This window comes from Branchiostoma floridae, chromosome 15 (assembly GCF_000003815.2).
Source record: "Branchiostoma floridae strain S238N-H82 chromosome 15, Bfl_VNyyK, whole genome shotgun sequence".
NCBI classification, from domain to species: Eukaryota; Metazoa; Chordata; class Leptocardii; order Amphioxiformes; family Branchiostomatidae; genus Branchiostoma; species Branchiostoma floridae.
This window is the reverse complement of record NC_049993.1, coordinates 1,392,786-1,419,544: the sequence shown is the minus strand read 5'-3', so window position 1 is coordinate 1,419,544 and position 26,759 is coordinate 1,392,786. Positions and strand designations below refer to the sequence as shown.

Here is a 26,759-nt window from a genome sequence, read left to right as displayed (position 1 = left end):
CTGTAATAAAACTTGTCAAACTTGTCAAACAAACAACTTGAGAACTACAATCGTACGTGGGCACAGACAGGTGTGATTGCTGGCTTGGGTTTTGAAAGAATGTATCTTACATGATTATTGTTTGTGTACGTGTGAAAATACAGCTCTTTCTTAGACATGCGAAATGATTGAAACGTGTCAATTCTAAAGTTTACGGGGGTGACAGGGCAAATTTCAGTATTTCCGGACAGGCGCGGTTGACCCAGTTTCAGCCTACTCAAAATGATTATGTACGGGGCGGCGTTATTGTTGTGAGAAAATACAGCTCTTTCTTAGACATTTGGGTGGCCCTGAAAAGGGCCGGGGTTTGCTTGCGATGATAAGTCAGTCGGATCTTTTAGCCGCCAAAGCCGTAGAGGGTGCGGCCTTGGCGTTTGAGAGCGTACACAACGTCCATGGCGGTGACGGTCTTGCGCTTGGCGTGCTCGGTGTAGGTCACTGCGTCGCGGATCACGTTCTCCAGGAAGACCTTGAGAACACCTCGGGTCTCCTCGTAGATGAGGCCGGAGATGCGCTTAACGCCGCCTCGGCGAGCCAGGCGACGGATGGCGGGCTTGGTGATGCCCTGGATGTTGTCGCGAAGCACCTTACGGTGACGCTTGGCGCCTCCCTTTCCGAGACCCTTGCCTCCTTTGCCGCGTCCAGACATGATATAGGCAGGTGCGATGTTCTTCTCGACTAGGATTAGAGCGAAGAAATGAATGAGTCTTCTCTTGCCGGATCCTGTTTAATAGCAGCCTTGCGGACCTACGAGGAGCCTAGGCCGCGACCGGTCGACCACACCTGGCCAATGGTAGGACGTCACTCCAGTCGAGCTGCTCAAGACAACTCCACGCCGACGATTTCGCACCGAAAAGGCAGCACTGGCATCGAAAAAAGTTAAAGCACGTCGAAACAAAGGGAGAAAGGGGAAGTAAACTGACATTAAAGATTACAAGACATTAAACATTAAAGCTGACAAGAGGCAGAAAGCCACCCAAAACACGGAAGCGTCTACGCCTCACAAGGGATTCATTAGCTAGCGCCCAGAAGTTGGACTACACATTTCAGATATCGTCTGTCTTTGTTGAAGGCACTTGTCATGAACAGAATGCAAACGCCGTTTCGTTGTTCTAAAGAACGCCCAAGGGACGTCACATGCGACGGCATTTGTTCCAGAAGACAAATGTTCTGTTTTACTAAAAGAACGTGTACATAGTTTTATTACGTCAGAAAACACTTTGATTTCTTTGATTTTTGTTGGTGTGCGTGGTAGCCCTGTTTTGCGAATGAGTGAGTGTTGGTGGGTTTATTCACATTCGATAGATCACAATAAAGTGGCGTGTACTTGTGTCGAGTGGTTCTTTGACTGGAAAGTGTGATTGCTATATAGCTCTTTTGTGGGGATGTGGGTGGCCTTGAAAAAGGCCGGGGTTAACTCTAGCTCTGTCGGTAGATTCACTTGGAACTTGTGTACTTGGTGACGGCCTTGGTTTCCCTTCTCTTTCTCCTCCTTCCACGCTTCTTGTCTCCGGCGGGCCTTGCCTTGCCGGCTTTTTTGACGGCCTTTCCACTTGGCGGCATGATGCTGATGTTCTTGGCGTAGTAGACAGCAAAGAATGTCTGCACCCGTGCCGTCTCGGCTTTTTATATGGGAAAGAATGCAAATTTTTCTGGATTGTCTAGTCGAAGGTGCGGACGTTGCAGAGATTCTCTCCCCTTTCAATTGGTTCGCGGTCGGAAGTTGTCGATCCAGCGGCGAGATATAAATTGGTGGGGCAGGAGATTTTGTCTATTCATTCCTCCATCCACTTTGCCGTTTGTTTAACGCTAATCAATCGACAACTGCAAGATGTCTGGACGTGGAAAAGGAGGTAAGGCACGCTCCAAGGCTAAGAGCCGTTCATCCCGGGCGGGTCTCCAGTTCCCGGTTGGCCGCGTCCATCGCTTCTTGCGAAAGGGACACTACGCCGAGCGCGTTGGTGCCGGCGCTCCGGTGTACCTGGCCGCCGTGCTGGAGTACCTGACCGCCGAGATCCTCGAACTGGCTGGTAACGCTGCCCGCGACAACAAGTAGACCAGGATCATCCCCCGTCACCTTCAACTGGCCGTCCGCAACGACGAGGAGTTGAACAAGCTGATGTCCGGCGTGACCATTGCACAGGGCGGTGTTCTCCCCAACATCCACTCCGTGCTTCTACCCAAGAAGACCGGCAAGGCCCAGTAGATTCCAGACGGAGACCGAAAACCCCGGCCCTTTTCAGGGCCACCCACATCCTTTCGAAAGACCTGTATCATATTCGCATAAAACTACACATTACATCTACGCCATCATACACAGCATCTAAGTCAATCGCATTACATGTTAGCTAACACATTTAAAGTCTTACAAGGTGGCACTTGCGCAAGAAATGAGCGCAATGTCGCTACCTTCACCGTTCAAGTGGTTCGTTTCATTCCAGCTGACATCATAACCTAGTGATGCCAGCTGACATATCTGTACAATTTGGGTAATCGTAGAGATGACCATGTAATGCTAGCTGACATATCTGTACAATTTGGGTAATCGTAGAGGATGACCACGTACTGCTAGCTGACATATCTATACTATTTGGGTAACCGTAGACGATAAAGCACGTGGAGTAACACGTGCAATACCACATAGAAGGCACGCCCATCAGCTTTTGTGTGTGTTTGTGGGGGGGGGGGGGGCTATATCACTCCAACGTCAACTTATTAGTATGTGGCTGTGTACAAACTTGTGTGGCTGTTGTGTGTCTATTGGCAAGGGTATCGTTATTCAAGAAATGTGAACGATGCAGATCTTTCTGGGATATGTGTGTGGCCGTGAAAAGGGCCGGGGTTGTCTTGACTCTTGTTCCGATCCAGCTTATGCACGCTCCCCTCGGATGCGGCGTGCGAGTTGGATGTCCTTGGGCATGATCGTAACCCGCTTGGCGTGGATAGCGCACAGGTTGGTGTCCTCGAAGAGACCAACCAGGTAGGCCTCGCTTATACATGGCAAGAAATTGGACATTGTGAAACATGGGGCATTTCCAAACCTAACAGAAGACCTAACGTAGAATGATATTGCACCCAAGGGAATTCACCGATTTTTGCAACGCAATCCACCTTACATGCCAATCAGGTACTTTGAATTTCATGTTGTCTGGGCTGGGACAGTATACACATTTTCCATCAACCCTTCGGTCCAAAACCTTCCACAGCCTAACAAGGGACACACGCCATCCTGACACAAGAGGGACACCGAGTCTCAAGCAAACCTTACATAACGGCATTAGCACGGGTGGTCCTTCTTAACAAGACACAAGACACACGCAACCAAGTTTTTCCACCTTACGTTACGAGCTGCGATTTTTTCGTCAACCCTTACGTTACGGAAGCCTGTCCGCTATCTCGGGCTGCGATTTTTTCGTCAACCCTTACGTTACGGAAGCCTGTCCGCTATCTCGGGCTGCGATTTTTTCGTCAACCCTTACGTTACGGAAGCCTGTCCGCTATCTCGGGCTGCGATTTTTTCGTCAACCCTTACGTTACGGAAGCCTGCCCGCTATATCTAGCTGCGATTTTTTTTGTCAACCCTTACGTTACGGAAGCCTGTCCGCTATCTCGAGCTGCGATTTTTTAGTCAACCCTTACGTTACGGAAACCAGTTCAAGCCAGTTGCGTGTCCGCTATCTCGAGCTGCGATCTTTTCGTCAAACGTTACGGAAGTGGTCAATTATGTCCAGGTCCTGTGTGGCCCGTTGACGGAAGTGGTCAATTATACGCAAAATCCAAACACTCAGGGCCCCAACGAATATCGAAACAGTCTATATAAAGACACGAAAATATGAAAAAATGGAGCGTTTAATACCAGTCCTATGATCTTTTAAATCGAACGTTTTTAGGTGGAGACACAGCCCGGTGTGATTCTTTTAGTTCATGTTTACCAGAATCGTTAGAGAATGCCCCACTGAATGACCAGCATCATGCACGCCTGGCTTGGCACGTGTTGAGCAAATGTGCTTCCAAGTGTAAACTCGAAGGTCATACTACACATTTTACCAGAGAAACATTTTTTTTCGAAATGTTTTTAAGATTATGCTATATGTAATATTTTTACGAGAACTTTGCTTAACAGAAGCTCGGTGACAGCTTGTGTACTGATGACTGCTAAATTCTCCCAACCGTCGGATTTTTCCAGCTGTGGGCTCGCCGGCCTCACGTTTCTTCCCCTTTACAGCGTTCTTTAGAAGAAAATTGGACATGTAAGCTCCCAAAGTTCTGCACAACATTTTGAATGTCGGAATATTAGTTCTCCTTCAGATGGCCAAAAATCACTACCTAACAAATGAAGTCGATTTTGGTGGTCATTTTCAAAATCGTCAACCTCACACACGAAACAGCACCAAACTGGGTGCAACGCAGACGTGATAACGCCAGAGGGGACGTCACTTTATACAGCTTGGAACGCCGTGGTAGCAAAAGTTCCACTCTTGTTGTAGCAAAAGTTCCACTCTTGTTAAACTAATATTTGATACACGGCATTGAACCGGAAAACATAATCATCATCGTACACTGGGCTCCTTGAAAACTAACTTCAATGAGCGTGATGTGTAGTATGACCTTCGAGTTTACACTTGGAAGCACATTTGCTCAACACGTGCCAAGCCAGGCGTGCATGATGCTGGTCATTCAGTGGGGCATTCTCTAACGATTCTGGTAATCATGAACTAAAAGAATCACACCGGGCTGTGTCTCCACCTAAAAACGTTCGGTTTAAAAGAACATAGGACTGGTATTAAACGCTCCATTTTTTTCATATTTTCGTGTCTTTATATAGACTGTTTCGATATTCGTTGGGGCCCTGAGTGTTTGGATTTTGCGTATAATTGACCACTTCCGTCAACGGGCCACACAGGACCTGGACATAATTGACCACTTCCGTAACGTTTGACGAAAAGATCGCAGCTCGAGATAGCGGACACGCAACTGGCTTGAACTGGTTTCCGTAACGTAAGGGTTGACTAAAAATCGCAGCTCGAGATAGCGGACAGGCTTCCGTAACGTAAGGGTTGACTAAAAATCGCAGCTCGAGATAGCGGACAGGCTTCCGTAACGTAAGGGTTGACAAAAAAAGCGCAGCTCGAGATAGCGGACAGGCTTCCGTAACGTAAGGGTTGACGAAAAAAGCGCAGCTCGAGATAGCGGACAGGCTTCCGTAACGTAAGGGTTGACAAAAAAAGCGCAGCTCGAGATAGCGGACAGGCTTCCGTAACGTAAGGGTTGACTAAAACATCGCAGCTCGAGATAGCGGACAGGCTTCCGTAACGTAAGGGTTGACGAAAACATCGCAGCTCGAGATAGCGGACAGGCTTTCGTAACGTAAGGGTTGACTAAAACATCGCAGCTCGAGATAGCGGACAGGCTTCCGTAACGTAAGGGTTGACCAAAAAAAATCGCAGCTCGAGATAGCGGGCAAGCAACGGGCCATGAACGACACCGAGCAACCTGTTAGTCCTCTGTACTGAAATTCCCAAGGGAGACATGAATGAACCCCTGGTGTAGACTTGACTCTTGTTCCGATCCAGCTTATGCACGTTCCCCTCGGATGCGGCGTGCGAGTTGGATGTCCTTTGGTTTGTAAGCTTATTTGTAAGTTTTTGAAATGCCCCATGTTTCAGAATGTCCAATATTTTGCCACTACTGGCCTCGCTGGCCTCCTGCAGAGCCATGACCGCCGAGCTCTGGAAGCGCAGGTCGGTCTTGAAGTCTTGGGCGATCTCCCGCACCAGGCGCTGGAAGGGCAGCTTGCGGATGAGCAGCTCCGTCGACTTCTGGTAGCGACGGATCTCCCTCAGGGCCACGGTGCCGGGCCTGTAGCGGTGAGGCTTCTTGACGCCGCCGGTAGCCGGGGCGCTCTTGCGAGCGGCCTTGGTTGCCAACTGCTTCCTGGGGGCCTTGCCACCGGTGGACTTACGGGCGGTCTGCTTGGTACGTGCCATGTCGAATAAACTTTGTCTACGCCGAAGTGCACGACAATAAGAGTAGTCGGCAGATTGTGGAGAGCGAATTTATAGCACCCGCTAATGATATGCCCCGTAGATTTCAATTGCCCGGTCGTCTGATTGGTTGTCTGTCGAAATCTGGCACTGTGATTGGTCAGTTGTTATAGCGCCAGGATCCGATTTTCCGAAGCAAGCTCGACACTTCTGGACCGGTGTCACGTCGGAAAATGTGGCAATGGCGATGTTGAGCTATTTAGAATGGCTATCGAATACTACTGTAGGTAACAAGACATCACCTTACTCATTAAATTTGTCGATAAATACACAATATCACTTTGTCTTCACTGTGTGTCAACAAAATAACAATAGTTTTATTAGCCTGTGCGCGTATATGTATGTATGTATGGATGTGTGTGTGTGTGTGTGTGTGTGTGTGTGTGTGTGTGTGTGTGTGTGCGTACATGTGTGTGTGTGTGTGTGTGTGCGCGCCTGTGTGTGAATGCTGTATGTGTATGTGCGTCATCTTTTAACGTGAGCAGGGGGATGGGGAGGGCGGTGTTGCTGTACTGATGGAAAGTTTTTTTTTCTATTCCTCTTTATTCCACGTGTTCTATATTTCAAACGATAATATGTATTGATGTGGATAGGTGATTGAGATAGTTCTTTTGTAAGGATGTGTGTGGCCCTGAAAAGGGCCGGGGTTTGCAGGAAAAACAACGGTCAGATCTTCACTTCTTCTTGGGCTTGGAGGCCTTCTTGGCGGGCGCGGTCTTCTTGGTGGTCTTCTTTGTCGGAGTCTTTTTGACGGGTTTCTTGGCAGCAGGTTTCTTGGCAGGAGATTTCTTGGTTTTCTTGCTCGCGGTCGGTTTCTTGGTCGTCGTCTTCTTGGGGGTGGTAGCCTTCTTCGCCTTGGGCTTCTTTGGTTTGGATGTCTTGGGTTTTGCGGCCTTCTTAGCCACGGGTTTCTTAGCCACTTGCTTCTTGACGGCCTTCTTAGCCGCCTTCTCGGCGGCTTTCTTGGCTGCCACGTTGATCTTGAAGGACCCCGACGCTCCGGTCCCTTTAACCTGTAGGAGGGTACCCTTCTCCACCAAGGTTTTCAGGGCGCGCTTTATGAAGTGCGCTTTCTTCTCCACGTCAAACTTGTAGTTGCCAGCGATGTACTTTTTGATAGCCGACAGAGAAGAACCGGTGCGGTCCTTGAGCGCTTCCACGGCCGCCGTAACCATGACGGTGGTGGGCGGGTGAGCTGCCGGGGCCTTGGGCGCCGCGGGCTTCTTGGCCTTCTTCGGGGACGATGCTGGAGCGGACATGCTGTCTTGTCTTGTCTGCGTTAGTCGCGCAAATGAACCCGGTGTCTTGTCAAGCTGGCGTGAAGTACTAAAGGCACGGACCTGGCCGGAATCGTCACACTTTGTCTGCGTCTTATTGTCCGTCGAACTTGCGTTTCTTTTCTACATTGACGGTGGAATTCCTCCCTTACCAGACACGACAAATAATATTTCATTGGTTTATTAAAGTACAGCACAGTACCGTCTTTTCACGGTAAGACAGCTGCGACGAATCATACAGCCCGCACATGGAGCAACAACAATAGAACACACACATCAAGATCCATCCGCCGCGCACAGAAAACACATCACATTGTACTACATGTCTCCTTCCACACACAACAAACATCCGCTAATTACAAGAAAAGCAGCAAAGATCACAACATCAGCCAAGGAAAACATCACCCATGCGCATCCATCATCAAAAACACATACAAACACACAGAATAAAGACAACTAATAAACAAACGCAAACGATTATTGAGAACTACAATCGTACGTGAGCACAGACAGGTGTGATTGCTTGCTTGCTTGGGTTTTGAAAGAATGTACTTTATGTGTTGTCGTTGTTTATTAGAGTCGACTGGGTGTGTACGTGTGTGAGATGGTTGTGAGAAAATACAGCTCTTTCTAAGACATTTGGGTGGCCCTGAAAAGGGCCGGGGTTTGCTTGCGATGATAAGTCAGTCGGATCTTTTAGCCACCGAAGCCGTAGAGGGTGCGGCCTTGGCGTTTGAGAGCGTAGACAACGTCCATGGCGGTGACGGTCTTGCGCTTGGCATGCTCGGTGTAGGTCACTGCGTCGCGGATCACGTTCTCCAGGAAGACCTTGAGAACACCTCGGGTCTCCTCGTAGATGAGGCCGGAGATGCGCTTGACGCCGCCTCGGCGAGCCAGACGACGGATGGCGGGCTTGGTAATGCCCTGGATGTTGTCGCGAAGCACCTTGCGGTGACGCTTGGCGCCTCCCTTTCCGAGACCCTTGCCTCCTTTGCCGCGTCCAGACATGATACAGGCAGGTGCGATGTTCTTCTCGACTAGGATTAGAGCGAAGAAACGAATGACTGTTCTCTTGCCTGATCCTATTTAATAGCAGTCCTGCGGACCTACGAGGAGTCTAGGCCGCGACCGGTCGACCACACCTGGCCAATGGTAGGACGCCATCGATCCGTCACTCCATCCGAGCTACTCAAGACAACTCCACGCCGACGATTTCGCACCGGAAAGCCAGCGCTGACATTGAAAAAAGTTAAAGCACATCGAAACAAAGGGAGAAAGGGGAAGTGAAATGACATCAAAGATTACAAGACATTAAAGCTGACAAGAGGCAGAAAGCTACCCAATACACGCAAGCGTTTACACCTCACAGGGTCTTCATTAGCTAGGGCCCAGAAGTTGGACTACACATTTCAGATATCGTCTGTCTGTGTTGAAGGCTCTTGTCATGAAATGAATGCCCACCGACGACGTAAACGCCGTTTCGTTGTTCTAAAGAACGCCCAAAGGACGTCACAGGTGTCGACATTTGTTCCAGAGGACAAATGTTCTGTCGTACTAAAAGAACGTGTGCATACTTTTATTACGTCAGAAGACACTTGATTTTCTTTGATTTTCTTTTTTTTTTTTTGGTATGCGTGACAGCTCTGTACATGTTCTACTAGGGAGTGTTGGTGGGTGGGTTCCAGGCACCTGCATGCGATAGATCACAATACAGTGGCGCGTACCTGTGTCGGGTGTTTGTTTGACTGGAAAGTGTGATTGTTATATAGCTCTTTTGTGGGGATGTGGGTGGCCTTGAAAAAGGCCGGGGTTAACTCTAGCTCTGTCGGTAGATTCACTTGGAACTTGTGTACTTGGTGACGGCCTTGGTGCCCTCGCTGACGGCGTGCTTGGCTAGCTCGCCCGGCAGCAGGAGTCGCACGGCGGTCTGGATCTCCCGGCTGCTGATAGTGGAGCGCTTGTTGTAGTTAGCCAGACGAGAAGCCTCGGCGGCGATGCGCTCAAAAATGTCGTTGACGAAAGAATTCATGATGCCCATTGCCTTGCTGGAGACGCCTGTGTCGGGGTGCACCTGTTTCAGCACCTTGTAGATGTAGACGCCGAAGGTTTCCCTTCTCTTTCTCCTCCTTCCGCGCTTCTTGTCTCCGGCGGGCCTGGCCTTGCCAGCTTTCTTGACGGCTTTACCACTTGGGGGCATGATGATGATGTTCTTGGCGTAGTAGACAGCAAAGAATGTCTGCACCCGTGCCGTCTCGGCTTTTTATGTGGGAAAGAATGCAAATTTTTCTGGATTGTCTAGTCGAAGGTGCGGACGTTGCAGAAATTCTTTCCCCTTTCTATTGGTTCGCGGTCGGAAGTTGTCGATCCAGCGGCGAGGTATAAATTGGTGGGGCAGGAGATTTTGTCTATTCATTCCTCCATCCACTTTGCCGTTTGTTTAACACTAATCAATCGACTACTGCAAGATGTCTGGACGTGGTAAAGGAGGCAAGGCACGCTCCAAGGCAAAGAGCCGTTCATCCCGAGCGGGTCTCCAGTTTCCGGTTGGCCGCGTCCATCGCTTCTTGCGAAAGGGACACTACGCCGAGCGCGTTGGTGCCGGCGCTCCGGTGTACCTGGCGGCCGTGCTGGAGTACCTGACCGCCGAGATCCTCGAGCTGGCTGGTAACGCTGCCCGCGACAACAAGAAGACCAGGATCATCCCCCGTCACCTTCAACTGGCCGTCCGCAACGACGAGGAGTTGAACAAGCTGATGTCCGGCGTCACTATTGCACAGGGCGGTGTTCTCCCCAACATCCACTCCGTGCTTCTACCCAAGAAGACCGGCAAGGCCCAGTAGATTCCAGACGGAGACCGAAAACCCCGGCCCTTTTCAGGGCCACCCACGTCCTTTCGAAAGACCTGTATCATATTCGCATAAAACTACACATTACATCTACACCATCATGCACTGCATCTAAGTCAATCGCATTACATGTCCCATTTCATGTTAGCTAACACATTTACAGTCTTACAAGGTGGCACTTGCGCAAGAAATGAGCACAATGTCGCTACCTTCACCGTTCAAGTGGTCCGTTTAATTCTAGCCGACATCATGACCTAGTGATGCCAGCTGACCTATCTGTACAATTTGGGTAATCGTAGAGATGACCATGTAATGCTAGCTGACATATCTGTACAATTTGGGTAATCGTAGAGGATGACCACGTACTGCTAACTGACATATCTATACAATTTGGGTAACCGTAGACGGTAAAGCACGTGGAGTAACACGTGCAATACCACGTGGAAGGCACGCCCATTAGCTTTTTAGTTGTGTGTGCGTGTGTGTGTGTGTGTGTGTGTGTGTGTGTTGGGGGGGGGGGGGCTACATTACTCCAACGTCAACTTATTGGTATGTGGCTGTTGTGTGTTTATTGGCAAGGGTATCGTTATTCAAGAAATGTGAACGATGTAGATCTTTCTGGGATATGTGTGTGGCCCTGAGAAGGGCCGGGGTTGTCTTGACTCTTGTTCCGATCCAGCTTATGCACGTTCCCCTCGGATGCGGCGTGCGAGTTGGATGTCCTTGGGCATGATCGTAACCCGCTTGGCGTGGATAGCGCACAGGTTGGTGTCCTCGAAGAGACCGACCAGGTAAGCCTCGCTGGCCTCCTGCAGAGCCATGACCGCCGAGCTCTGGAAGCGCAGGTCGGTCTTGAAGTCTTGGGCGATCTCCCGCACCAGGCGCTGGAAGGGCAGCTTGCGGATGAGCAGCTCCGTCGACTTCTGGTAGCGACGGATCTCTCTCAGGGCCACGGTGCCGGGCCTATAGCGGTGAGGCTTCTTGACGCCGCCGGTAGCCGGGGCGCTCTTGCGAGCGGCCTTGGTTGCCAACTGCTTCCTGGGGGCCTTGCCACCGGTGGACTTACGGGCGGTCTGCTTGGTACGTGCCATGTCGAATAAACTTTGTCTACGCCGAAGTGCACGACAATAAGAGTAGTCGGCAGATTGTGGAGAGCGAATTTATAGCACCCGCTAATGATATGCCCCGTAGATTTCAATTGCCCGGTCGTCTGATTGGTTGTCTGTCGAAATCTGGCACTGTGATTGGTCAGTTGTTATAGCGCCAGGATCCGATTTTCCGAAGCAAGCTCGACACTTCTGGACCGGTGTCACGTCGGAAAATGTGGCAATGGCGATGTTGAGCTATTTAGAATGGCTATCGAATACTACTGTAGGTAACAAGACATCACCTTACTCATTAAATTTGTCGATAAATACACAATATCACTTTGTCTTCACTGTGTGTCAACAAAATAACAATAGTTTTATTAGCCTGTGCGCGTATATGTATGTATGTATGGATGTGTGTGTGTGTGTGTGTGTGTGTGTGTGTGTGTGTGTGTGTGTGCGTACATGTGTGTGTTCGTGTGTGTGTGCGTACATGTGTGTGCGTGCGCCTGTGTGTGAATGCTGTATGTGTATGTGCGTCATATTTTAACGTGAGCAAGGGAATGGGGAGGGCGGTGTTGCTGTACTGATGGAAAGTTGTTTTTCTTTTCTATTCCTCTTTATTCCATGTGTTCTATCTTTCAAACGATAATATGCATTGATGTGGATAGGTGATTGAGATAGCTCTTTTGTGAGGATGTGGTTGGCCCTGAAAAGGGCCGGGGTTTGCAGGAAAAACAACGGTCAGATCTTCACTTCTTCTTGGGCTTGGAGGCCTTCTTGGCGGGCGCGGTCTTCTTGGTGGTCTTCTTTGTCGGAGTTTTTTTGACGGGTTTCTTGGCAGCAGGTTTCTTGGCAGGAGATTTCTTGGTTTTCTTGCTCGCGGTCGGTTTCTTGGTCGTCGTCTTCTTGGGGGTGGTAGCCTTCTTCGCCTTGGGCTTCTTTGGTTTGGATGTCTTGGGTTTTGCGGCCTTCTTAGCCACGGGTTTCTTAGCCACTTGCTTCTTGACGGCCTTCTTAGCCGCCTTCTCGGCGGCTTTCTTGGCTGCCACGTTGATCTTGAAGGACCCCGACGCTCCGGTCCCTTTAACCTGTAGGAGGGTACCCTTCTCCACCAAGGTTTTCAGGGCGCGCTTTATGAAGTGCGCTTTCTTCTCCACGTCAAACTTGTAGTTGCCAGCGATGTACTTTTTGATAGCCGACAGAGAAGAACCGGTGCGGTCCTTGAGCGCTTCCACGGCCGCCGTAACCATGACGGTGGTGGGCGGGTGAGCCGCAGGGGCCTTGGGCGCCGCGGGCTTCTTGGCCTTCTTCGGGGACGATGCTGGAGCGGACATGCTGTCTTGTCTTGTCTGCGTTAGTCGCGCAAATGAACCCGGTGTCTTGTCAAGCTGGCGTGAAGTACTAAAGGCACGGACCTGGCCGGAATCGTCACACTTTGTCTGCGTCTTATTGTCCGTCGAACTTGCGTTTCTTTTCTACATTGACGGTGGAATTCCTCCCTTACCAGACACGACAAATAATATTTCATTGGTTTATTAAAGTACAGCACAGTACCGTCTTTTCACGGTAAGACAGCTGCGACGAATCATGCAGCCCGCACATGGAGCAACAACAATAGAACACACACATCAAGATCCATCCGCCGCGCACAGAAAACACATCACATTGTACTACATGTCTCCTTCCACACACAACAAACATCCGCTAATTACAAGAAAAGCAGCAAAGATCACAACATCAGCCAAGGAAAACATCACCCATGCGCATCCATCATCAAAAACACATACAAACACACAGAATAAAGACAACTAATAAACAAACGCAAACGATTATTCAATCGTACGTGAGCACAGACAGGTGTGATTGCTTGCTTGCTTGCTTGCTTGGGTTTTGAAAGAATGTACTTTATGTGTTGTCGTTGTTTATTAGAGTCGACTGGGTGTGTACGTGTGTGAGATGGTTGTGAGAAAATACAGCTCTTTCTAAGACATTTGGGTGGCCCTGAAAAGGGCCGGGGTTTGCTTGCGATGATAAGTCAGTCGGATCTTTTAGCCACCGAAGCCGTAGAGGGTGCGGCCTTGGCGTTTGAGAGCGTAGACAACGTCCATGGCGGTGACGGTCTTGCGCTTGGCATGCTCGGTGTAGGTCACTGCGTCGCGGATCACGTTCTCCAGGAAGACCTTGAGAACACCTCGGGTCTCCTCGTAGATGAGGCCGGAGATGCGCTTGACGCCGCCTCGGCGAGCCAGACGACGGATGGCGGGCTTGGTAATGCCCTGGATGTTGTCGCGAAGCACCTTGCGGTGACGCTTGGCGCCTCCCTTTCCGAGACCCTTGCCTCCTTTGCCGCGTCCAGACATGATACAGGCAGGTGCGATGTTCTTCTCGACTAGGATTAGAGCGAAGAAACGAATGACTGTTCTCTTGCCTGATCCTATTTAATAGCAGTCCTGCGGACCTACGAGGAGTCTAGGCCGCGACCGGTCGACCACACCTGGCCAATGGTAGGACGCCATCGATCCGTCACTCCATCCGAGCTACTCAAGACAACTCCACGCCGACGATTTCGCACCGGAAAGCCAGCGCTGACATTGAAAAAAGTTAAAGCACATCGAAACAAAGGGAGAAAGGGGAAGTGAAATGACATCAAAGATTACAAGACATTAAAGCTGACAAGAGGCAGAAAGCTACCCAATACACGCAAGCGTTTACACCTCACAGGGTCTTCATTAGCTAGGGCCCAGAAGTTGGACTACACATTTCAGATATCGTCTGTCTGTGTTGAAGGCTCTTGTCATGAAATGAATGCCCACCGACGACGTAAACGCCGTTTCGTTGTTCTAAAGAACGCCCAAAGGACGTCACAGGTGTCGACATTTGTTCCAGAGGACAAATGTTCTGTCGTACTAAAAGAACGTGTGCATACTTTTATTACGTCAGAAGACACTTGATTTTCTTTGATTTTCTTTTTTTTTTTTTGGTATGCGTGACAGCTCTGTACATGTTCTACTAGGGAGTGTTGGTGGGTGGGTTCCAGGCACCTGCATGCGATAGATCACAATACAGTGGCGCGTACCTGTGTCGGGTGTTTGTTTGACTGGAAAGTGTGATTGTTATATAGCTCTTTTGTGGGGATGTGGGTGGCCTTGAAAAAGGCCGGGGTTAACTCTAGCTCTGTCGGTAGATTCACTTGGAACTTGTGTACTTGGTGACGGCCTTGGTGCCCTCGCTGACGGCGTGCTTGGCTAGCTCGCCCGGCAGCAGGAGTCGCACGGCGGTCTGGATCTCCCGGCTGCTGATAGTGGAGCGCTTGTTGTAGTTAGCCAGACGAGAAGCCTCGGCGGCGATGCGCTCAAAAATGTCGTTGACGAAAGAATTCATGATGCCCATTGCCTTGCTGGAGACGCCTGTGTCGGGGTGCACCTGTTTCAGCACCTTGTAGATGTAGACGCCGAAGGTTTCCCTTCTCTTTCTCCTCCTTCCGCGCTTCTTGTCTCCGGCGGGCCTGGCCTTGCCTGCTTTCTTTACGGCTTTCCCACTTGGTGGCATGATGATGATGTTCTTGGCGTAGTAGACAGCAAAGAATGTCTGCACCCGTGCCGTCTCGGCTTTTTATGTGGGAAAGAATGCAAATTTTTCTGGATTGTCTCGTCGAAGGTGCGGACGTTGCAGAGATTCTCTCCCCTCTCTATTGGTTCGCGGTCGGAAGTTGTCGATCCAGCGGCGAGGTATAAATTGATGGGGCAGGAGATTTTGTCTATTCATTCCTCCATCCACTTTGCCGCTTGTTTAACGCTAATCAATCGACTACTGCAAGATGTCTGGACGTGGTAAAGGAGGCAAGGCACGCTCCAAGGCAAAGAGCCGTTCATCCCGAGCGGGGCTCCAGTTTCCGGTTGGCCGCGTCCATCGCTTCTTGCGAAAGGGACACTACGCCGAGCGCGTTGGTGCCGGCGCTCCGGTGTACCTGGCGGCCGTGCTGGAGTACCTGACCGCCGAGATCCTCGAGTTGGCTGGTAACGCTGCCCGCGACAACAAGAAGACCAGGATCATCCCCCGTCACCTTCAACTGGCCGTCCGCAACGACGAGGAGTTGAACAAGCTGATGTCCGGCGTCACTATTGCACAGGGCGGTGTTCTCCCCAACATCCACTCCGTGCTTCTACCCAAGAAGACCGGCAAGGCCCAGTAGATTCCAGACGGAGACCGAAAACCCCGGCCCTTTTCAGGGCCACCCACATCCTTTCGAAAGACCTGTATCATATTCGCATAAAACTACACATTACATCTACACCATCATGCACTGCATCTAAGTCAATCGCATTACATGTCCCATTTCATGTTAGCTAACACATTTACAGTCTTACAAGGTGGCACTTGCGCAAGAAATGAGCACAATGTCGCTACCTTCACCGTTCAAGTGGTCCGTTTAATTCTAGCCGACATCATGACCTAGTGATGCCAGCTGACCTATCTGTACAATTTGGGTAATCGTAGAGATGACCATGTAATGCTAGCTGACATATCTGTACAATTTGGGTAATCGTAGAGGATGACCACGTACTGCTAGCTGACATATCTATACTATTTGGGTAACCGTAGACGGTAAAGCACGTGGAGTAACACGTGCAATACCACGTGGAAGGCACGCCCATCAGCCTTTTTGTTGTGTGTATGTGGGTGGGTGGGTCGGGGGGGGGGGGGGGGACATTACTCCAACGTCAACTTATTGGTATGTGGCTGTGTACAAACTCGTGTGGCTGTTGTGTGTTTATTGGCAAGGGTATCGTTATTCAAGAAATGTGAACGATGTAGATCTTTCTGGGATATGTGTGTGGCCCTGAGAAGGGCCGGGGTTGTCTTGACTCTTGTTCCGATCCAGCTTATGCACGTTCCCCTCGGATGCGGCGTGCGAGTTGGATGTCCTTGGGCATGATCGTAACCCGCTTGGCGTGGATAGCGCACAGGTTGGTGTCCTCGAAGAGACCGACCAGGTAGGCCTCGCTGGCCTCCTGCAGAGCCATGACCGCCGAGCTCTGGAAGCGCAGGTCGGTCTTGAAGTCTTGGGCGATCTCCCGCACCAGGCGCTGGAAGGGCAGCTTGCGGATGAGCAGCTCCGTCGACTTCTGGTAGCGACGGATCTCTCTCAGGGCCACGGTGCCGGGCCTATAGCGGTGAGGCTTCTTGACGCCGCCGGTAGCCGGGGCGCTCTTGCGAGCGGCCTTGGTTGCCAACTGCTTCCTGGGGGCCTTGCCACCGGTGGACTTACGGGCGGTCTGCTTGGTACGTGCCATGTCGAATAAACTTTGTCTACGCCGAAGTGCACGACAATAAGAGTAGTCGGCAGATTGTGGAGAGCGAATTTATAGCACCCGCTAATGATATGCCCCGTAGATTTCAATTGCCCGGTCGTCTGATTGGTTGTCTGTCGAAATCTGGCACTGTGATTGGTCAGTTGTTATAGCGCCAGGATCCGATTTTCCGAAGCAAGCTCGACACTTCTGGACCGGTGTCACGTCGGAAAATGTGGCAATGGCGATGTTGAGCTATTTAGAATGGCTATCGAATACTACTGTAGGTAACAAGACATCACCTTACTCATTAAATTTGTCGATAAATACACAATATCACTTTGTCTTCACTGTGTGTCAACAAAATAACAATAGTTTTATTAGCCTGTGCGCGTATATGTATGTATGTATGGATGTGTGTGTGTGTGTGTGTGTGTGTGTGTGTGTGTGTGTGTGTGTGCGTACATGTGTGTGTTCGTGTGTGTGTGCGTACATGTGTGTGCGTGCGCCTGTGTGTGAATGCTGTATGTGTATGTGCGTCATATTTTAACGTGAGCAAGGGAATGGGGAGGGCGGTGTTGCTGTACTGATGGAAAGTTGTTTTTCTTTTCTATTCCTCTTTATTCCATGTGTTCTATCTTTCAAACGATAATATGCATTGATGTGGATAGGTGATTGAGATAGCTCTTTTGTGAGGATGTGGTTGGCCCTGAAAAGGGCCCGGGTTTGCAGGAAAAACAACGGTCAGATCTTCACTTCTTCTTGGGCTTGGAGGCCTTCTTGGCGGGCGCGGTCTTCTTGGTGGTCTTCTTTGTCGGAGTTTTTTTGACGGGTTTCTTGGCAGCAGGTTTCTTGGCAGGAGATTTCTTGGTTTTCTTGCTCGCGGTCGGTTTCTTGGTCGTCGTCTTCTTGGGGGTGGTAGCCTTCTTCGCCTTGGGCTTCTTTGGCTTGGATGTCTTGGGTTTTGCGGCCTTCTTAGCCACGGGTTTCTTAGCCACTGGCTTCTTGACGGCCTTCTTAGCCGCCTTCTCGGCGGCTTTCTTGGCAGCCACGTTGATCTTGAAGGACCCCGACGCTCCGGTCCCTTTAACCTGTAGGAGGGTACCCTTCTCCACCAAGGTTTTCAGGGCGCGCTTTATGAAGTGCGCTTTCTTCTCCACGTCAAACTTGTAGTTGCCAGCGATGTACTTTTTGATAGCCGACAGAGAAGAACCGGTGCGGTCCTTGAGCGCTTCCACGGCCGCCGTAACCATGACGGTGGTGGGCGGGTGAGCCGCAGGGGCCTTGGGCGCCGCGGGCTTCTTGGCCTTCTTCGGGGACGATGCTGGAGCGGACATGCTGTCTTGTCTTGTCTGCGTTAGTCGCGCAAATGAACCCGGTGTCTTGTCAAGCTGGCGTGAAGTACTAAAGGCACGGACCTGGCCGGAATCGTCACACTTTGTCTGCGTCTTATTGTCCGTCGAACTTGCGTTTCTTTTCTACATTGACGGTGGAATTCCTCCCTTACCAGACACGACAAATAATATTTCATTGGTTTATTAAAGTACAGCACAGTACCGTCTTTTCACGGTAAGACAGCTGCGACGATTCATCCAGACCGCACATGGAGCAACAACAATAGAACACACACATCAAGATCCATCCACCGCGCACAGAAAACACATCACATTGTACTACATGTCTCCTTCCACACACTACAAACATCCGCTAATTACAAGAAAAGCAGCAAAGATCACAACATCAGCGAAGGAAAACATCACTCATGCGCATCCATCATCAAAAACACATACAAACACACAGAATAAAGACAACTAATAAACAAACGCAAACGATTATTGAGAACTACAATCGTACGTGAGCACAGACAGGTGACAGGTGTGATTGCTTGCTTGCTTGGGTTTTGAAAGAATGTACTTTATGTGTTGTCGTTGTTTATTAGAGTCGACTGGGTGTGTACGTGTGTGAGATGGTTGTGAGAAAATACAGCTCTTTCTAAGACATTTGGGTGGCCCTGAAAAGGGCCGGGGTTTGCTTGCGATGATAAGTCAGTCGGATCTTTTAGCCACCGAAGCCGTAGAGGGTGCGGCCTTGGCGTTTGAGAGCGTAGACAACGTCCATGGCGGTGACGGTCTTGCGCTTGGCATGCTCGGTGTAGGTCACTGCGTCGCGGATCACGTTCTCCAGGAAGACCTTGAGAACACCTCGGGTCTCCTCGTAGATGAGGCCGGAGATGCGCTTGACGCCGCCTCGGCGAGCCAGACGACGGATGGCGGGCTTGGTAATGCCCTGGATGTTGTCGCGAAGCACCTTGCGGTGACGCTTGGCGCCTCCCTTTCCGAGACCCTTGCCTCCTTTGCCGCGTCCAGACATGATACAGGCAGGTGCGATGTTCTTCTCGACTAGGATTAGAGCGAAGAAACGAATGACTGTTCTCTTGCCTGATCCTATTTAATAGCAGTCCTGCGGACCTACGAGGAGTCTAGGCCGCGACCGGTCGACCACACCTGGCCAATGGTAGGACGCCATCGATCCGTCACTCCATCCGAGCTACTCAAGACAACTCCACGCCGACGATTTCGCACCGGAAAGCCAGCGCTGACATTGAAAAAAGTTAAAGCACATCGAAACAAAGGGAGAAAGGGGAAGTGAAATGACATCAAAGATTACAAGACATTAAAGCTGACAAGAGGCAGAAAGCTACCCAATACACGCAAGCGTTTACACCTCACAGGGTCTTCATTAGCTAGGGCCCAGAAGTTGGACTACACATTTCAGATATCGTCTGTCTGTGTTGAAGGCTCTTGTCATGAAATGAATGCCCACCGACGACGTAAACGCCGTTTCGTTGTTCTAAAGAACGCCCAAAGGACGTCACAGGTGTCGACATTTGTTCCAGAGGACAAATGTTCTGTCGTACTAAAAGAACGTGTGCATACTTTTATTACGTCAGAAGACACTTGATTTTCTTTGATATTTTTTTTTTTTTTTTGGTATGCGTGACAGCTCTGTACATGTTCTACTAGGGAGTGTTGGTGGGTGGGTTCCAGGCACCTGCATGCGATAGATCACAATACAGTGGCGCGTACCTGTGTCGGGTGTTTGTTTGACTGGAAAGTGTGATTGTTATATAGCTCTTTTGTGGGGATGTGGGTGGCCTTGAAAAAGGCCGGGGTTAACTCTAGCTCTGTCGGTAGATTCACTTGGAACTTGTGTACTTGGTGACGGCCTTGGTGCCCTCGCTGACGGCGTGCTTGGCTAGCTCGCCCGGCAGCAGGAGTCGCACGGCGGTCTGGATCTCCCGGCTGCTGATAGTGGAGCGCTTGTTGTAGTTAGCCAGACGAGAAGCCTCGGCGGCGATGCGCTCAAAAATGTCGTTGACGAAAGAATTCATGATGCCCATTGCCTTGCTGGAGACGCCTGTGTCGGGGTGCACCTGTTTCAGCACCTTGTAGATGTAGACGCCGAAGGTTTCCCTTCTCTTTCTCCTCCTTCCGCGCTTCTTGTCTCCGGCGGGCCTGGCCTTGCCTGCTTTCTTTACGGCTTTCCCACTTGGTGGCATGATGATGATGTTCTTGGCGTAGTAGACAGCAAAGAATGTCTGCACCCGTGCCGTCTCGGCTTTTTATGTGGGAAAGAATGCAAATTTTTCTGGATTGTCTCGTCGAAGGTGCGGACGTTGCAGAGATTCTCTCCCCTCTCTATTGGTTCGCGGTCGGAAGTTGTCGATCCAGCGGCGAGGTATAAATTGATGGGGCAGGAGATTTTGTCTATTCATTCCTCCATCCACTTTGCCGCTTGTTTAACGCTAATCAATCGACTACTGCAAGATGTCTGGACGTGGTAAAGGAGGCAAGGCACGCTCCAAGGCAAAGAGCCGTTCATCCCGAGCGGGGCTCCAGTTTCCGGTTGGCCGCGTCCATCGCTTCTTGCGAAAGGGACACTACGCCGAGCGCGTTGGTGCCGGCGCTCCGGTGTACCTGGCGGCCGTGCTGGAGTACCTGACCGCCGAGATCCTCGAGTTGGCTGGTAACGCTGCCCGCGACAACAAGAAGACCAGGATCATCCCCCGTCACCTTCAACTGGCCGTCCGCAACGACGAGGAGTTGAACAAGCTGATGTCCGGCGTCACTATTGCACAGGGCGGTGTTCTCCCCAACATCCACTCCGTGCTTCTACCCAAGAAGACCGGCAAGGCCCAGTAGATTCCAGACGGAGACCGAAAACCCCGGCCCTTTTCAGGGCCACCCACATCCTTTCGAAAGACCTGTATCATATTCGCATAAAACTACACATTACATCTACACCATCATGCACTACATCTAAGTCAATCGCATTACATGTCCCATTTCATGTTAGCTAACACATTTACAGTCTTACAAGGTGGCACTTGCGCAAGAAATGAGCACAATGTCGCTACCTTCACCGTTCAAGTGGTCCGTTTAATTCTAGCCGACATCATGACCTAGTGATGCCAGCTGACCTATCTGTACAATTTGGGTAATCGTAGAGATGACCATGTAATGCTAGCTGACATATCTGTACAATTTGGGTAATCGTAGAGGATGACCACGTACTGCTAACTGACATATCTATACAATTTGGGTAACCGTAGACGGTAAAGCACGTGGAGTAACACGTGCAATACCACGTGGAAGGCACGCCCATCAGCCTTTTTGTTGTGTGTATGTGGGTGGGTGGGTCGGGGGGGGGGGGGGCTATATTACTCCAACGTCAACTTATTGGTATGTGGCTATGTACAAACTCGTGTGGCTGTTGTGTGTTTATTGGCAAGGGTATCGTTATTCAAGAAATGTGAACGATGTAGATCTTTCTGGGATATGTGTGTGGCCCTGAGAAGGGCCGGGGTTGTCTTGACTCTTGTTCCGATCCAGCTTATGCACGTTCCCCTCGGATGCGGCGTGCGAGTTGGATGTCCTTGGGCATGATCGTAACCCGCTTGGCGTGGATAGCGCACAGGTTGGTGTCCTCGAAGAGACCGACCAGGTAAGCCTCGCTGGCCTCCTGCAGAGCCATGACCGCCGAGCTCTGGAAGCGCAGGTCGGTCTTGAAGTCTTGGGCGATCTCCCGCACCAGGCGCTGGAAGGGCAGCTTGCGGATGAGCAGCTCCGTCGACTTCTGGTAGCGACGGATCTCTCTCAGGGCCACGGTGCCGGGCCTATAGCGGTGAGGCTTCTTGACGCCGCCGGTAGCCGGGGCGCTCTTGCGAGCGGCCTTGGTTGCCAACTGCTTCCTGGGGGCCTTGCCACCGGTGGACTTACGGGCGGTCTGCTTGGTACGTGCCATGTCGAATAAACTTTGTCTACGCCGAAGTGCACGACAATAAGAGTAGTCGGCAGATTGTGGAGAGCGAATTTATAGCACCCGCTAATGATATGCCCCGTAGATTTCAATTGCCCGGTCGTCTGATTGGTTGTCTGTCGAAATCTGGCACTGTGATTGGTCAGTTGTTATAGCGCCAGGATCCGATTTTCCGAAGCAAGCTCGACACTTCTGGACCGGTGTCACGTCGGAAAATGTGGCAATGGCGATGTTGAGCTATTTAGAATGGCTATCGAATACTACTGTAGGTAACAAGACATCACCTTACTCATTAAATTTGTCGATAAATACACAATATCACTTTGTCTTCACTGTGTGTCAACAAAATAACAATAGTTTTATTAGCCTGTGCGCGTATATGTATGTATGTATGGATGTGTGTGTGTGTGTGTGTGTGTGTGTGTGTGTGTGTGTGTGTGTGTGTGCGTACATGTGTGTGTTCGTGTGTGTGTGCGTACATGTGTGTGCGTGCGCCTGTGTGTGTGCGTCATATTTTAACGTGAGCAAGGGAATGGGGAGGGCGGTGTTGCTGTACTGATGGAAAGTTGTTTTTCTGGAAAGTTGTTTTTCTTTTCTATTCCTCTTTATTCCATGTGTTCTATCTTTCAAACGATAATATGCATTGATGTGGATAGGTGATTGAGATAGCTCTTTTGTGAGGATGTGGTTGGCCCTGAAAAGGGCCCGGGTTTGCAGGAAAAACAACGGTCAGATCTTCACTTCTTCTTGGGCTTGGAGGCCTTCTTGGCGGGCGCGGTCTTCTTGGTGGTCTTCTTTGTCGGAGTTTTTTTGACGGGTTTCTTGGCAGCAGGTTTCTTGGCAGGAGATTTCTTGGTTTTCTTGCTCGCGGTCGGTTTCTTGGTCGTCGTCTTCTTGGGGGTGGTAGCCTTCTTCGCCTTGGGCTTCTTTGGCTTGGATGTCTTGGGTTTTGCGGCCTTCTTAGCCACGGGTTTCTTAGCCACTGGCTTCTTGACGGCCTTCTTAGCCGCCTTCTCGGCGGCTTTCTTGGCAGCCACGTTGATCTTGAAGGACCCCGACGCTCCGGTCCCTTTAACCTGTAGGAGGGTACCCTTCTCCACCAAGGTTTTCAGGGCGCGCTTTATGAAGTGCGCTTTCTTCTCCACGTCAAACTTGTAGTTGCCAGCGATGTACTTTTTGATAGCCGACAGAGAAGAACCGGTGCGGTCCTTGAGCGCTTCCACGGCCGCCGTAACCATGACGGTGGTGGGCGGGTGAGCCGCAGGGGCCTTGGGCGCCGCGGGCTTCTTGGCCTTCTTCGGGGACGATGCTGGAGCGGACATGCTGTCTTGTCTTGTCTGCGTTAGTCGCGCAAATGAACCCGGTGTCTTGTCAAGCTGGCGTGAAGTACTAAAGGCACGGACCTGGCCGGAATCGTCACACTTTGTCTGCGTCTTATTGTCCGTCGAACTTGCGTTTCTTTTCTACATTGACGGTGGAATTCCTCCCTTACCAGACACGACAAATAATATTTCATTGGTTTATTAAAGTACAGCACAGTACCGTCTTTTCACGGTAAGACAGCTGCGACGATTCATCCAGACCGCACATGGAGCAACAACAATAGAACACACACATCAAGATCCATCCACCGCGCACAGAAAACACATCACATTGTACTACATGTCTCCTTCCACACACTACAAACATCCGCTAATTACAAGAAAAGCAGCAAAGATCACAACATCAGCGAAGGAAAACATCACTCATGCGCATCCATCATCAAAAACACATACAAACACACAGAATAAAGACAACTAATAAACAAACGCAAACGATTATTGAGAACTACAATCGTGGACTCCCAGGAGCTGTCATTTGCGCATGTCATGACGTTGCTTGGGTTTTGAAAGAATGTACTTTATGTGTTGTCGTTGTTTATTAGAGTCGACTGGGTGTGTATGTCTTTTTTTCTCTCCATTTTTGGGGCCCATGCTTGGTTGATAAAACAATGTTTGTCTTAAAATTTCCATGTGCCAGTGATGTATGCAGTTTTTAAATGGAACATAAAAGGCAGCAATATGAATATGTTTGCGCTGAATATTGTAACCGTACACATGGGGTAGCAATGTAGCAAAATGGTGAATCCCATATTTTACTGAAGACCAATTTCCCGTTGATGGTAGATATTCATCTAATATACATGATCAGGCCAGGTTCATTTCATTATATTTATTCGAGAAGAAGTCACATTCACGTAATAGAATAGGATTGTAGATTCATTGTACATATTTCATGTATCTTTTGTTGCGACCTGTACTGAACCCATTGTCACTTGTATATGCTACTATGTTTATACCATGTACTTGCAATTAGCCCTCGGGCACGAACTTACAAATAAACTTCTTAATAATAATAATGATATTATCAAAGGTCTATCATCCATATAATCCTTGCCGTGTGATATATGCTGTACCCATTTGTCAGGGTTTTCTTTTCTTTTTCTTGTTAGGGATGATTGTACAGTGGAGTCTCTCCATTCATGGTTACTCGTAGCGGATGTGGAGACCCGATTAGCGTGGAGGTGTGAATTGTACGGATTCACACAGAGCCCCCACAAATACACAATGGAAGCTTAACCTCCAAGCAGAGGTCGGAGGGATAGGAGTGACCGCGATTTCGTACCGAGGATACCAGACTCCGGGTCGCTGGGGGGAAAAACAACGCACAAATGGAACAAATTGAAGAGTATACTAAGCCAAGAGTAATATAGAGTAATGCAGAGAAATATAGCTGGCTAGGGAACAGCAATAGTTCTCTGGCCGGCGTCATCTATTATTTGTTCCATTTCTACGGTTTTTCCAGCGACCCGGAGTCTGGTAGAGACTAGGTTATACCCTATTTTCACTAGGTCTCTCTCGGACCTCTCGCCGCGTTCTCTCTGCGACCTAAAATTTGACATATCAGAAAAGAAACGAATCTTTTTTTTACACTTTCTGTGTTTTGTTGTCTTCTAAGCCACACTTAACGCTGTGTATAATATACAGCTTGTGTGAAAACGAAATGTTACACCAAGGACGCGTGTAACCAAGGACGTTATATCAGAACGGCCACTGCCACTCCTACCGAGCCAACCGGGCTTTTTATTTTGTTCTGTGTTTTCATTTTCTTGAAACAATTTTAAAAACCTTAACTTCCTTCAAAAACGCTTGAAAACGTCCAAAACCAACCTTAATTTTATAATTGCCCAATAAATGTTTATGGCTTATTCCACAATGTACTGTAGTACATGTATACCCTCCCTATGTGTACAATGTACGACCCTTTTAAATCATCTCAGCATTAAAATAATGCTTTTGCTTGGTATTAACAAATAGGGAAAGAACTCGTGTCAGACTTAGAGTAGATCTGCAGCCATTTTTCAGTACACAGGCCTTGGTTGAGAAGGAAGCACGTTGGGAAGCGTCCCAATCCCGGATGTTGTCCATGCCAAGTTCTAACCTCGTTAGGAACGTGACTAATATAGCTCCTGCGTGCATCACTGTATCGGCATCATCACGCCCGTCAGTTTTGTCCTTGAGCAAAACACCCCGCCCTGCCCTGTCTAGATAAGGCCACAGCAAGTAAATTTTATGGATGACATCAACGCGCTCATTGATTTTGACCTGATTTCAGAAAAAAAAATTTTTTTCCTCTTCGGGGATGGTTAGATAGACCATAATGGGTAAACGTACTGTGTTGTAACTTGCCTAATAATGATACTTTTAGAAGTGACACTAGGGAGGTAGCCATGACTATATATAGTTGCAGAAGTGAAACTTCTAGCTTGTTGGATAGTTGTAAAAGTGCAACCAATATGGAAGCCATGAATGTAGTTTCCAACTTGGCAAGTGATACCAGTGTACCACACTAGTATCCCTTTTATTATACACTAGTTCACTTCTTAATCACAGGAATTGAAAGCCTTCAGTTGTTAGTTGTAATGCCACGTTTTTGTCACTTCAAATCTTGTTACGACATTTATGGTGTCTATTTAAAAAATTTAGCAATCTTGCAATTTTTTTTATTAAACCATATTTTTTTGCGCTATCTCATTATTTTTTGCGCTTTGCATTGGATGTCCTCCATAAAGTTTACTTGCTGTGGCCTAACTCAGAAAGCTGGCTGGCTCAGTCCTAGTTTGGCGACTATCGGCCATGTCACGAATGTCACTTCCTTTCCAGAACGGAACGCGCTCACACTGCGTCACAGGAGCCACTTTCTCCTCAGCCATATCCATACTTGTCTCTAGAGAGGCTGTCTGTATGCCCTCCCAGCCGCCATGCCTGGACAGACCACGGAAACTCTGGTAAACAACTGGAACAAAATGACATCCGAAAGACCACGCTTCCCAGTTCTGCACGTGAAAAATCTGGTGCAAGAGACGCTGCGACAGAACCTGGAGGGTCAGTCGTACAACGCTGTCGTCTGCAGAAACCTGACCGGGAAAATCCTGGACCAGCTGAATGATAAGTTGGTCAAACGGGGTCCTAAAGGATACAAGTTCATCACTTTCATCGACGTGGGGCCGAACCAGGCTGCAGGGCCGGTGTTTTACGGGAGTCAGTGCGTGAAGGCTTCGGGCCAGGCGGCAGGGGATGATTTTGCGGAGTCGTCGTTCCAGAATGAGTCTCTGTACGGGATAGGTATCGTCTGGGCGGTCCCTGAACCCGCGTGGACCACATCCCGAGCTCATCTCACCCCCGCGGAAAGTCAATGTCAACAACGCTTTCCCATTCTGCACGTCAAACAGATCATAGAGGACACCATCGACCGTCACGTCGTCGGGCGGCGCTACGAGCGCGCCTTCTGTAAGAACCTGACGCAGAAACTT

At 49.6% G+C, this 26,759-nt stretch overlaps 14 protein-coding genes and 1 pseudogene across 14 annotated transcripts; 4 read left to right on the top strand and 11 right to left on the bottom strand.

The window, feature by feature from the left end:
- Positions 1-293: 293 nt before the first annotated feature.
- LOC118432143 (transcriptional regulatory protein AlgP-like) lies at positions 294-8,703 on the bottom strand. Its single transcript, XM_035843670.1, has 5 exons — positions 8,065-8,703; positions 6,762-7,329; positions 5,733-6,096; positions 2,969-3,025; positions 294-709 (listed from the first exon to the last, which is right to left on the bottom strand). Exons 1-5 carry the CDS (start codon positions 8,366-8,368, stop codon positions 377-379), a joined length of 1,626 nt encoding a protein of 541 aa, XP_035699563.1. The 5' UTR covers positions 8,369-8,703; the 3' UTR covers positions 294-376.
- LOC118432631 lies at positions 1,721-2,339 on the top strand (annotated as a pseudogene).
- On the bottom strand, positions 6,674-8,052 carry LOC118432607 (histone H1-like). Its single transcript, XM_035844239.1, has one exon. The coding sequence runs from the start codon at positions 7,340-7,342 to the stop codon at positions 6,758-6,760; it is 585 nt and encodes a 194-aa protein (XP_035700132.1). The 5' UTR covers positions 7,343-8,052; the 3' UTR covers positions 6,674-6,757.
- A 271-nt stretch (positions 8,704-8,974) lies between the features above and the next one.
- Positions 8,975-9,576, bottom strand: LOC118432632 (histone H2B-like). The gene has a single exon (XM_035844263.1). It carries the CDS (start codon positions 9,555-9,557, stop codon positions 9,195-9,197), a length of 363 nt encoding a protein of 120 aa, XP_035700156.1. The 5' UTR covers positions 9,558-9,576; the 3' UTR covers positions 8,975-9,194.
- A 99-nt stretch (positions 9,577-9,675) lies between these two features.
- LOC118432627 (late histone H2A.2.2-like) lies at positions 9,676-10,569 on the top strand. The gene has a single exon (XM_035844260.1). It carries the CDS (start codon positions 9,826-9,828, stop codon positions 10,198-10,200), a length of 375 nt encoding a protein of 124 aa, XP_035700153.1. The 5' UTR covers positions 9,676-9,825; the 3' UTR covers positions 10,201-10,569.
- Positions 10,570-10,762: 193 nt separating this feature from the next.
- On the bottom strand, positions 10,763-11,727 carry LOC118432620 (histone H3). Its single transcript, XM_035844252.1, has one exon. It carries the CDS (start codon positions 11,295-11,297, stop codon positions 10,887-10,889), a length of 411 nt encoding a protein of 136 aa, XP_035700145.1. The 5' UTR covers positions 11,298-11,727; the 3' UTR covers positions 10,763-10,886.
- Positions 11,728-11,760: 33 nt separating this feature from the next.
- LOC118432611 (histone H1-like) lies at positions 11,761-13,122 on the bottom strand. The gene has a single exon (XM_035844242.1). The coding sequence runs from the start codon at positions 12,629-12,631 to the stop codon at positions 12,047-12,049; it is 585 nt and encodes a 194-aa protein (XP_035700135.1). The 5' UTR covers positions 12,632-13,122; the 3' UTR covers positions 11,761-12,046.
- A 223-nt stretch (positions 13,123-13,345) lies between these two features.
- Positions 13,346-19,293, bottom strand: LOC118432638. The gene is made up of 3 exons (XM_035844270.1): positions 18,672-19,293; positions 16,241-16,658; positions 13,346-13,678 (listed from the first exon to the last, which is right to left on the bottom strand). The coding sequence occupies exons 1-3, from the start codon at positions 18,956-18,958 to the stop codon at positions 13,346-13,348; spliced, it is 1,038 nt and encodes a 345-aa protein (XP_035700163.1). The 5' UTR covers positions 18,959-19,293.
- LOC118432636 (histone H2B-like) lies at positions 14,264-14,866 on the bottom strand. The gene has a single exon (XM_035844268.1). It carries the CDS (start codon positions 14,844-14,846, stop codon positions 14,484-14,486), a length of 363 nt encoding a protein of 120 aa, XP_035700161.1. The 5' UTR covers positions 14,847-14,866; the 3' UTR covers positions 14,264-14,483.
- LOC118432624 (late histone H2A.2.2-like) lies at positions 15,091-15,931 on the top strand. Its single transcript, XM_035844257.1, has one exon. It carries the CDS (start codon positions 15,115-15,117, stop codon positions 15,487-15,489), a length of 375 nt encoding a protein of 124 aa, XP_035700150.1. The 5' UTR covers positions 15,091-15,114; the 3' UTR covers positions 15,490-15,931.
- On the bottom strand, positions 17,055-18,454 carry LOC118432608 (histone H1-like). Its single transcript, XM_035844240.1, has one exon. It carries the CDS (start codon positions 17,923-17,925, stop codon positions 17,341-17,343), a length of 585 nt encoding a protein of 194 aa, XP_035700133.1. The 5' UTR covers positions 17,926-18,454; the 3' UTR covers positions 17,055-17,340.
- Positions 19,294-19,561: 268 nt separating the features above from the next.
- Positions 19,562-20,167, bottom strand: LOC118432635 (histone H2B-like). Its single transcript, XM_035844267.1, has one exon. It carries the CDS (start codon positions 20,145-20,147, stop codon positions 19,785-19,787), a length of 363 nt encoding a protein of 120 aa, XP_035700160.1. The 5' UTR covers positions 20,148-20,167; the 3' UTR covers positions 19,562-19,784.
- Positions 20,168-20,391: 224 nt separating this feature from the next.
- LOC118432628 (late histone H2A.2.2-like) lies at positions 20,392-20,893 on the top strand. The gene has a single exon (XM_035844261.1). The coding sequence runs from the start codon at positions 20,416-20,418 to the stop codon at positions 20,788-20,790; it is 375 nt and encodes a 124-aa protein (XP_035700154.1). The 5' UTR covers positions 20,392-20,415; the 3' UTR covers positions 20,791-20,893.
- Positions 20,894-21,357: 464 nt separating this feature from the next.
- Positions 21,358-22,323, bottom strand: LOC118432621 (histone H3). Its single transcript, XM_035844253.1, has one exon. It carries the CDS (start codon positions 21,890-21,892, stop codon positions 21,482-21,484), a length of 411 nt encoding a protein of 136 aa, XP_035700146.1. The 5' UTR covers positions 21,893-22,323; the 3' UTR covers positions 21,358-21,481.
- A 170-nt stretch (positions 22,324-22,493) lies between these two features.
- LOC118432610 (histone H1-like) lies at positions 22,494-23,734 on the bottom strand. Its single transcript, XM_035844241.1, has one exon. It carries the CDS (start codon positions 23,227-23,229, stop codon positions 22,645-22,647), a length of 585 nt encoding a protein of 194 aa, XP_035700134.1. The 5' UTR covers positions 23,230-23,734; the 3' UTR covers positions 22,494-22,644.
- Positions 23,735-26,759: the final 3,025 nt, after the last annotated feature.